The sequence below is a fragment of the Schistocerca nitens genome, chromosome 2 (genome assembly GCF_023898315.1).
Source record: "Schistocerca nitens isolate TAMUIC-IGC-003100 chromosome 2, iqSchNite1.1, whole genome shotgun sequence".
NCBI lineage: Eukaryota > Metazoa > Arthropoda > Insecta > Orthoptera > Acrididae > Schistocerca > Schistocerca nitens.
The window spans coordinates 353,113,027-353,125,147 of NC_064615.1; the positions used below are offsets into that span (position 1 = coordinate 353,113,027).

Below are 12,121 nucleotides of genomic sequence, written 5' to 3' on the forward strand. Positions count from 1 at the left end.
TTACATTTGACACTGCTCAACAAGAGAATGTCAGCATGAGACTCAACACATTGCTGTTTAGCAGATCATGAGCATAGAGCAAAAAGTGTAGCAGTAAAGAAAGAAAAAAGGGTGGTAGGGATATAAAGGGAACAAGAAAAAGAAACTGAAAAGAGTGCACCATTCAATGTGGTTGCGGTATGATTCATTAACACATAGGAATATGTTCTTCACCTCACAGAATACCTGTGCTATGCAGATGGAGTTTCTTTATAGCTGTAAATCAACTCTATGATGCTCAGCAGTTTTACTGGAGGCTTCCACAGAAACACAATTTGGTCTTTGAGATTAAAATAAAACATTTCTTTCTTGTGCAAAGAAAACATTAATCCAACAATGGAAACTCCAGGTAGGAATATCAACAATTTTGAAAATACTAATCCCATCCTTTAAGTTGCAAAGTGTTACATGCTTGCAGGACTCCAAGGTTCCAAGACATAATGGATTTTGTGTTAAATTTGTTGTTGCATAAACATCCATTTCTAACTAATGTTTCCTATTTATCACCTCACAGAGAGTAAGTCTCGTAAAATTTTGTTTCTGTTGGATCCATAGCCTCGAAATATTTTATAAGTGAAAAAAATGCTCCATTGCAGGCTGTATTAATATTTTTTATTTAATTTGTGCAATTAGCTAATTTTTTCAACTTTGCATAATTTTGAAGCACATGTGTGACATCAACTTGTGTACATCACATTTTACTTTGCCCAAGTATCAGATTCTACACATATACAGCCACATATTGTAATACATAAATACTTGTGGACAGAATCCAGATCATAATGCCACACATCACATGTCAGATACTACCAACAGCAATTATGAGTAGTTACTGTTACTAGTGTAAGACTGTTACTAGTAGATGACATTATGTGGGCACGACCATCAACCAACTGTCCACCAGAATGAATGGTCTCCAGCAAACTGTGGCAAGAGCAGAGTTGACAACCCAATGGTGGAATACGCTGCTCGGCCCAATGTACTCAATTTCAGTGGCTGCTTCACAACCATTGTCATCTGGCCCCTTAATCGCAAGCCCTAGATTTCCTGAACTACGCAGATGGGAGTTCTCCTTGTGACACATCCTTTTTTTCCGTAATCCTCCTTGACTCTATCTCAGCTAAGCCCTTATACCAACACTTCCTTCTACAAAGTCTCCCCTTCCTCTTTTCTGTCACTCCCTCCGAAACCATCCCCATGTCATGGTTATCATGCACTGCATGCACTCACCTGTTCTAGTGCCTGTATGTCAGATGCCTATCCCATGCTGCTACTGCCTCTCCCTCCTGCATTCCTGTCTTGTATACCTGCTGGCTTCCTCTGAGCAATCTGCCACAATTCCCCTATACTCCCTCCCCCTCCCTGCCCCTTTTTCCCCTTCATTTATGACACCTGACACAACCCCTCACCCCAGTCTACATGCCAAATTAAAAAAAAAGTTCATATGAAAGCTAGCAAATTTTTCACTTGTATTTGTGTCTCTTACAATGACTGAACACCTATTCTACCTAACGAGTCGTCACTTTTATTCCTAAGTTATTTATAACCAATAAGATTTATAATTATGGATTATCAAATCATTTTATAAACTAGATCAATGATCAGTCAGGCAGATCTTGAATACCACTATCGACTGAGAGTCAAAACTCAGTATAACACTGGGTCTGATTGATGCAAAATGTAATATGACAACTCCTATTCATAACACTATAGTAGATAGTGTCTCACACTATCTAACATTGTAAAAATGATGATCCCAAATTTATTAGTTGGCTATCTCATGAAAACTGGTGGGACATTAGAAAGTTTTGTTGGAAAATTGTGTCTGTTCTGTGACTGCCGGCTGCCACACAAATAAAACAAAAATAATTTAATATGCATAATTAAACAAAACTCCATATAATGTGGAACTATGGAATCCTTAAAAAATCATCCCAGTCTGTGAAAGTTCCAAGTCATTTTGTGTAAGCATAAAGGTACTAAACATAAAGAATATATAGCTCCTTATGAAAAACAGAGCTCTTGAGACACCTTTGACAGTATTCCTTGCAATCTGGTCCTCTGTGCATGAAGGTTATCAAGTGTTTTTTTATGTGTTTGGTTGGATGGCACAAGGACAACACATGAGTATCCACAAAAACTCAATGGATGACACTATAAGAGGGTGATCACATGGATGGATGCTTTTAAAATTCTGAGATTCAACGATGGAAGTTCCTGGTGGGAAGTGAGAGATGCCAATCAAAACTGCACACTGAACTTTGTTTAAAATAGTTCCAACCTCCCTCAAACGATGATCTTCCTCCTCTTCCATCCAGTAATTCACTGGCAATCTTTCAGGAAATCCCCACTTCTAACCTGGGCTTAGCTACCTTTCCTAGATCCCTCCCTACTGAATCCAGCATCACTCTAGCAGGACACACAACTATCTGTAACCTGAAAACCAATCCAAACCTTATAATCATTCCTGCAAAAAAAAAAAGGTCACGAATTGTAGCATCTATGTAGCTTAGGGTCTCTTCCTAGTTTGTGATACCTCCGCTTACAAACCATCCCAGAACACCAACATGACCTCCAGTAGCTTCCCAAAACCTGACACCTGAATCAGTCTTCCTCCTATCAGCAATCCCTTGTACTCCCACATGTTGCCTACTCCACAAACCCAATGGCCCAGGTGTCCTTACTGGTCGTCTCACTGTGGCTGGTACATGCTACCACAAAATGAACCTCAGGCTTCATTGACCAACACCTCCAAACTAATTTCTGTAACACTTACTCCCAAGTCCACTTCATCATCCATCCATCCATACATACATATATACATTAATACTTGTTACACAGATCATGGATATGACATTTCGTAATGGTGTGGAACGTGTCACTTTAACGTAAGTTTTCTTTACATAATTTTTTTTCCATATCTAAAAATTCATCAATTGAGTAGGAGTTGCCATTCAGAAATTCTTTTAATTTGGTTTTGAATGTTGATTGGCTATCTGTCAGACTTTTAATGGTATTTGGCAAATAACCAAAGATTCTTGTGGCAGCATAATTCATCCCTTTCTGTGCCACAGTCAGATTTAACCCAGAATAGTGAAGATCATCCTTTCTTCTAGTGTTGTTGCTATGCACTTCACTGTTATTTTGGAAATGGGATGGGTTATTAACAACAAATTTCATGAGTGAGTATATGTATTGCAAAGGTACTGTGAATATCCCGAGTTCCTTAAATAAATGTCTGCAAGGTGATCTTGGGTGGACTCCAGCTATTATTCTGATTACATGCTTTTGTGCAATTATTACTTTTTCTCTTAATGATGAATTATCCCAAAATATGATGCCAAAAAAGTAGTGAATAAAAATATGTACAGTAGGCTAATTTACTGATATGTTTATCACCAAAATTTGCAATAATCCTAATAGTGTTAGTAGCTGAACCTAACCGTTTCAGCAGATCATCGATATGTTTCTTCCAATTCAATTTCTCATCAAGGCACACATCCAGAAATTTTGAATATTCTGCCTTAGCAACAGACTTCTGTTCATAGTCTATATTTATCAATAGTATTATGCCATTTACTGTACAAAATTGCATATACTGTGTTTTCTCAAAATTTAGTGAGAGTCCATTCGCAGAGAACCACTTAATAATTTTCTGAAAGACATTATTTACAATTTCCTCAGCTGATTCTTGTTTGTTGGGTGTGATTACTATACTTGTACCATCAGCTAAAAGAACTAGCTCTGCACCTTCCTCTGGTCCTTCCCAGCTATACAAGCCGTCTTCCTAGAAGTTGAGCTCTAACTCCCAGATTGCTCCATAAATACATCTGTTAATATCAAGTGCACCAATCACTAGTAAATCTACTCTGACAGGTGCCACCCATTCCATGTCAAAATGTGTCTGATTTACAGCCTCACCACCAGAGGATGCCACATCTGCAGTGGCAAGCAGGAGTTGAACAAATGTAATGATAGCCTTACCAGATACTTTATTGCAAGACAATATTCTATTCAGCTCATCCATAAACAGATATCCCTTACCATCTCCTCCTCTGACAAAAGTAGCCTATTAAGCAGTCACAGATCAGCAATCTTCTAAACATCCCATATCACCTTCACCAGGGCTCTGAGCACTTCTCGTAATGCCCCGAGATGAGGGATAGCCTACCCAAAATCTGACCCACATCATCCAAAGTAGTGTTCTGCTGTCACCCAATGTACAGAATGTCATTGTTCATCTCTACTACGATACTGCTCCTACTCTTGCACCCGAGTCATTTCCTTGTGGCTGACCTAGTTGCAAGACCTGTCCCATTTACCCATCCATCACCCCGTACCACAGCCCAGCCCCAGAAATTTGCTACCCTATGAAAGGCAGGTGCACAGGTGTAAGCAGCCATGTTGTATCTCAGCTAAGCTACAATTACTGGGTAGCATTCTATGTGGGTATTGTAATTAACCCACTATCTACTCACATGAATGGCCACTGCCAAATTATGGCCAACCACAAACTTGACCATCCAGTTGCCAAATATGCTGGACACCACAACAGAAATGACTTCAACAACTTCTTCACTATGCAAGCAATTTGGATGCACTGGTTTCTCTGAACTATACAGGTGGGAATTGTCTCCCCAGGATATCCTGCACTCTCACAATTCCCCCATCATAAATGTGTACTAACATGTTTCCCACTGCCTCACCTCACCTTTTGCCAGATTCTTTGAACTCCTTTCATCTTGTTGTGCAGCTGCTGAGTCATCTGTCGAAAGACCAGCTTCACATTACCCCTCCTCACCTTGTGAGTCCTGCACTATCTCCTCCTTGCCTCCAATTTACAGGCAACCATTCTCAATAATCAAAATTCTGTTTCGACAGGGCCGTATGGATGTCTGTGTGGTTGTGTGTGTGAATGTGTGTACTCTTGTTAGAGACAGAGCAAGAGCTCAAAGGCAAGTGTAAATACTATTTTCATTCATGTGTTTCTATGCACTACACATCAGTCAGCTTCAGGTGAGATTCCATTTCCATAAACGATTTTAAAAACACAATATTCTCCCATACATACATGTTGTGCAGGAACGGTAATGAGAAACTTACAGAGATTAGCGCACAAACAGAAGTGTAGAGGCAGTGTTCGTACTCAGTGAAGCAATTTCATAAGAAAATATTTAGTATTTCGGTCTTCATTTCGCCATTGACCATTTTGGTGCCATTACTGTTAATGAGCATTTGGATGTAGAACTTTTTTCTCCAATCACTGATTTTGTGAAGTGATCAAGTTACGTTGCACATATATTACGTTTACAAACTCATGTTTGGTTAGTACAGTGTTTTCCATAAACTGAGGAAAATGTCTGAAAGGCTGCTTTAACTAGTAAAAACAAGAAGTAATTAAGAAGTTGAGCGTGTTTTATAACACTAGTGTTGCAGAAGATTACAATATGCAATCCAGAAGTACATCTATTGTTTTGTGTAGCAGACACAGCATATTTGAAGCAGGTGGACCACTAGTGCTGAGAAAATGTGAGAAGACTGCTGTGATAGCCAGCTTTGTTGAATAATGCAAGGAGTCATTTACCTGACAGACAGTGATAAGACAACCATGCATAGCAATGGCAAGTTGATTAATAGTTTGTCATCCTGATGCTCATAAGCTGTGACATGGTGTTCTAACCACATGTTTGCTAAAGAATGACAAGGCTAGGATTACATGTGCCAATAACCAATATTTGCTGTTACAGATGTGAAAGATCAGGACCATGACCTCATTAAAACTACAATATGCCATAGCTGAAACAACTAGAGGAGACTTTATAGAATATTATTTACAGAAATGCCATGTATGTGGCATGCAACATATGTGATTATCAGTCTCATATGTGACTTTTACCACTCATCACAGTAGGGGACACACACACAATACATAAGTCAATGTGCACACTGAGCTGCTTGTAGTCTAATACATATGTCTAGCTTACACACTGACAGCAGCTGGGAGGGTTGGGAGCAGGCACATATGTATCTGGTGAGTTGTTACCTTCATTCCTATATTTTGTGTATATATTTATTTTTGAAATTGCATAAAAGTTAGCAATAACTATAAGTAATGACAGTTTAATATTATCTAGCCTCATCTTTTATAAAACAAATTTTCAGATATGAATTCTAAAAGCCACACTTGACACATTGCATGATGCTGTTACATGAACTAATAAGGAACAACTGGAGCTCAGCTCAGTATTTTTTTCCACATAAACATGAAACACTATGGACAGTACTCTAGCACTTCATCAGTACTAGACTCATAATTAACCTCATTATGCCATTCTAATTTGTAACTAAATGGTTAGTGCACACAGCAAATCAAGATAATTACAGGAAAACAGTAATTTCATATATTTTTTAATGTATCTTACCTAATAGAAACATCGTATAGATTTTTCTTAAAAAGTAATGCAAGTTTTGACTGAAGGTCTTTCTCCATGAGCTGATACAGCTTGTTGTTGGCTCCTAAAATGTAGAAGGAACCCCACTCAGCCAGCACTGTTTGTATTTCTTTTATAGGCGCAGTGAACACAATAAACTTATTTTGTATGTCCAATATAGTCACCACTTGTTTTTGTGAGGCTTCTGTTTCACTGAAAAATGCAAAGGAAAACAAATTTTACAGTCCTAAATGCCATCAAAATCTATTTGTATATTTTTATACATTAAGAGCAACAGTCAGTGTTTTAGTGCAATGTCTAATAGAGAGCTGCTTCAAATTTCTAACTGACAGCAATAATGTAATAAAATCATAGTTCAAATTTTCTTCTCACTAATCACAACAGTATTATGGAAATAGTATGGCTGCCCTCCCGCCCTAGCCACCATACTCTCTACCCTCCCTATTTCTTTCAATCACTCAAACCCTCATCACACTCAAGCTGAGACCATACAGCCAAGCATATATGCATGATTTTTAGACTGTTAGTTTAGAAAAAAAGGTGGTGTCCAGAAACTCAAAAACGATTTCAATGTTGTTTACGTCTTTGTCTACTACTCGGCTGCATGTGAGTGGTTTGGCTCCTTCCAGTGTTTGTGTTCCACACAACTTTCCAGAACATTTTGATCAGGAACTTTTAACTTTTACATTATTTCAGATTCTTTTATTTATTATTACTAGCAATGCAACTGAAATGAATCAATAAGGTAGTGCCGAAAGAAGAGATTGTGTATATCATCTGCAGGTGAACTACACAATCTTAAGGTATGTTTGATGTTCATCTGTGCAGCAGAATATATAGCTTATTACTCTAATTACATTTATTGATACCCCATTTTCTCAAAGTGTAAAACTGAGCTGCAAAAAAGTGTATGGGGAAACTGAAGACAGACAAAAGGAAGATACTAGCACAGATTTTGAAGTATCACTTCAGAAGCATATGTACATATTAAAGAGGAAGTTACAAATGGTGAAGATCTAAAATACCAGTGCTTGGAGACATGATAGGTGGGAGGGTTAGGAATATTCTCAAATTCTTCCTGGAAATGGTATAACGTCAAAAATATGGTTTACAATGTACAGCATGTATCAAAAAGAATCATCCAATTTGGCATGTCTATATTTCTGAAACTAATAAACATATATAATTAATTGTTTTTTTATTAACAGGAAACTCAAAAAGTTTTTTCATACCTTTCATAGGTGTTCAATATGCCTCCTTGACATGCACGGTGTACGTCAATGCAGTATTCAAATTGTTCCCACACTGCAGCGAGCATGTCTCGAGTTACAGTGTTCACAGCTGCTGTTATTCAATGTCTCAGTTCATTCATTGTTGCTGGTAATGGAGGCACATAAACAGAGTCTTTTATAAACTCCCACAAGAAATAATCATGCACAGTCCGGTCTGGTGACCTTGAAGACCAGTAAGCTAAGGCTCAATCATTTTATACAGTCCGACCGATCCATCGTTCACTAATCCTTTGATTTAAAACTTCCCCCACTTCCAGATGCGAGTGTGACAGTGCCCAATCCCGTTGGTAAATGGAGTCAATCAAATCAGTCTCTAACTGTGGGAAAAGGAAGTTCTCAAGCATTTTGAGGTATGTGCTTCCTGTAACAGTATTTTGGCAAAGAAAAATGGACCACACACATTTTCCTGTCAAACTTCACAAAATACATTACATTTTGGAGAGTCCCTCTCATGTTGTGCAACTTCATGTGGTTGTTCTATATCCCATATTCTCACATTATGATGGTTCACCTTTCCATTTAAATGGAATATTGCCTCATCACTAAACACTAACGGTGGAAGAAAACTGACATCCTTCATCTTGCCAAGAATGAAATTACAAAACTCCAAATGTTATTGTTTATCACTTTCACAAAGAGCTTGCATTAGTTGAATTTTGTATAGTTCCATATGTACAAGGGTTGACTGAAAAGTAATGGCTCCAACTTTGTAACTCTTCAACAGTTGGCAGCATTGGTGTGCAGCAGGTACTGGCTTGTTCCATAGCCTCTTCTCTACAGCTCCAGTTGGCAGGAAGGCTTAGCATTGAACGGTTGTGTTGTTACAGTGTAAAATATGGAACCCAGCGCAGACGGTGGGTCAATGTGATTTAAGCAATGTGCAGTTATTGAATTCTTGACAGCAGAAGGTGTCACTCCACAGCAGATTCATCAAAGAATGAAAGCAGTCTATGGTGATTGTGTTTATGTGAGTACTGTGTGTCGTTGGGCGAGTAAGTTTAAAGATGTTGAGGTGGGAACATGTGACCTGCATTACAAACAAAAAGTTGGGTGTCCTGTGACAGCAACCACCGAGTTTCACAAGCAAAATGTTGACAGATTGATTCAGGATGATCGTCGTATCACTCAGAGAGAAATTCCAAGCACAATCGGCATTTCACAACAACGTATGGGTCACATTATTGCTTTGCTTGGCTACTGGAAGATCTGTGCATGATAGGTACCCCAGATGTTGACTCCTGAAATGAAAGCACACAGACTTGAAATTTGCCAGGAACTCTTGCGTTACGAGAATGAAGGTGACGCCTTTCTCCATTCAATAGTGACAGGAGACGAAACATGGATACACCATTACGACCCGGGGACATTGAGAGAACTGTGAGACTGTGGTTGTGCAGAAACAGATTGTCGACTTTTTCCGTGATGGCTTTAGGAAACTTGTTCATTTTTGGCAGAAATGTATCCAATTGACTGGTGATTATGAGGAAAAGTGAATATTGGTAATTAAAGACAACATTCTAAGGATTATTTCTGCATTTGATTTATTCAAATATTCCCATCCAAACCTAATTAATGAAGTGGAGGCACTACTTTTCATTCAACCCTCATAAATGTCGACACAACACACACCAGATGCCCCATCGGCGGCATGTTGAGCTATCGAGCTGCACGGCATATGGATTTCTGAGTACTCCTTGTGAAACTTTGGTGGACACATTCAACGTCTGTGTCAGACACTCGGGGACGGCCTGGCAATTTGCCTTTAAACAAACAACCTGTTTCTCGGAACGTTCATGCCAATATCTAATGCTCTGTGTCGTAGGAGGATTCACACGATACCTGGTACGAAAATCACACTGAACAGCTGTTGCTGACCCGGACTGAGTAAAATGTAGAACATGATATGCTTTCTGTTGCCCTGACACCATTTATTCTACTAAGTTATGTGAAAGCTAATTTAGGGCTCCAAAAGTCAGGTGTATGCCACATACTGTGCGAAAGTAGCACATTTTATGTTGAACAGATGACAAGAACTATGGAACAAAAACATGTATTGTAAAATTATTGTCCCTCTCATGGTGACAACTGTAAAGCATCTCACCCTGTTGCAGAACAACTGTAAAGCTCCTTTTACATTATTTGAATTATTTGTATGGCAGTCAGACTCACGTATGGAGCCTTATAGAGAGAATATGATTCGTTACTAAGTAAACTTGACTGTGTGTCTAATACAAACACATACCACTTATACTTCTCAGATGTTAAAGTTTCTCAATTGTAAGATGGAAAATGTCACTTTGAAATAATAACAACAGAAATTAATACCACATCTTTTCGTTATCCATTCAATACGCAACACACTCCCTAACAATGTCTAGCATCTTCTACTCTTGCATCACCAGTTAAACTCACTTCACATTTCTACTGAAAAGAAACCATTGTCATACTGCACTTCCATGTTAATTTAACAGGTAATCACTTGAATATTTTGTACTAGTAGTTCCACCACAGAAGTTACTGATTAAGAAACACTATGCTGCTCTGTTCTCCAACTTTCATAAATAGTTCCGTGCACCTTTTTGTGAATGAAAGAAATCACTAACATACTTTTGGCTTCCAAAATTCCACAAGCCAGCATTGAGTAAGGAGTACATCATCATTACATCACAACATTAATTATAGCAGCACTCCTTACAGTGTTACATGCAAATCAAGCTCATTAAATCAGCTATCACTTAGTCGCATGAAAAGACACACAAAGAAACCACAACAGTGATAGAAGTTTTGGCTTGTGGAAAGTGTGGGACGCACCACTCTGTTTGCTTAAATCACATCAGAACACAACACATTTCATTTCAATGTTCTGTCTATCAGTGTCTCCATCCCCCCCCCCCCTCTCTCTCTCTCTTCCCCCACCCCTCCCGCCAAATGCACAGATAAGTTATATTAAAACATCTTTTTGGCAATGTGTATTGTCTTAAGGTGTTTCCCTAACTTACAATTTTTTTTTTAAATAGCCTTTATGTCAGTTATAATTTCTACCGATTGGTTTACTGTTTAAGGAACAATGAAGCAATCACTAGGGTATTATGATGTATGGCATGTATGGTTCACAGATTGGTTGGAATCTGGACAGTGAGCAACAAAAGTTGTGCACGAGGCCCGATGGAGACAACTAAGGAAGTTGTTGAAATATTGTGTAAAGATTAAAATGCCACTCAGCTGCAAATACAAAATATGTTTTACTGTTTCAATGAAAGCTAACAGATACACAATAATTTGTGAGGGCTCAAAAAGATGGGTGAAAAATGTCTGTCAGTCCACGTGTAATTTATGATGCCAACATTGGTCAAATTGAAATGCTTGGTCATTTTGTCTTTTGGAAAGTCACAGCTGTTGTGGGATCTGGAGGCGGTAGAGTACACAGCGCATGGAAACTTATAACACTTGAAATCTTGATTGCTCGATGACATGATTAATTGCCTTGACTCTTGCTTGGATTCTTGGTTTGGTGCTCCATTCCTGTGTGGCAAGAAGGTCGTGCCATTCTGTTACCACGAAAATTTCACGAGTTGTGTGTTTGTGACCCTTTAAAATTTTGCTGGAGTTGAATATCTGGGATATTGTGGTACTTGTAAAATAAGCCAGTACTCCAACATTTTGGTAAACTTCAACTTTCATGTGTGAAGAGCAGAAATTGTTGTATTTAGTTACAAGGACTTTGAGTTTTGATTGAACTTTGCCATTTATCAGGAAATATTAGACAACAGGAAGAAATGAAGAACTTTCAAACAGGTAAAAAGCAGTCACTTTGCTTACCGTCTGTCTACAAATGGAGCAAGGACAAATGTAACATATGCCACAATAATGAACAATGTCCCTTCCCATATGCTTCACAATGATTTGCAGAATGCAGATAACAATAATGATAAATGCATGTTATTAATGAAGTGCATTTAGTAGTAATGTCTGCATTTTACAAATCATTGTGAAGCAATGGGGAAGTTATGTTACTCTTTATTGTGCCATATGTTAAGTGTAAAAGGCTGTAAAAACATACTTGATCTCTTCATAACAAATAATCCTGAGCAAATAGGGAGCATCATGACGGATACAGAGATTAGTGACCACAAGGTCTTTGTAATGAGACTGACCACCACAACATTCAAATCTACCAAAAGTAAACACAGAATATATCTATTTAAGAGAGCATACAAAAAATTTGTTTGATGTCTTCCTAAGAAACAGTCCCCTCTCCTTCACAACGGACAATGTAAGTGTAGAGCAGATATGCCCTGAATTCAACAAAATAGTGTCTGAGTCAATTGAGAGACCTAA

The 12,121-nt window shown here is 38.3% G+C and overlaps 1 protein-coding gene across 1 annotated transcript in view; it reads right to left on the minus strand.

Annotated features, from left to right (window-relative positions):
- Positions 1–12,121, minus strand: part of LOC126236168 (vacuolar protein sorting-associated protein 11 homolog) — a 193,588-nt gene that overhangs the window by 93,382 nt on the left and 88,085 nt on the right. The window contains exon 8 of the mRNA XM_049945264.1: positions 6,462–6,683. Coding sequence (XP_049801221.1) covers positions 6,462–6,683 — 222 coding nt within the window. The remainder of the gene's footprint in view (positions 1–6,461; positions 6,684–12,121) is intronic.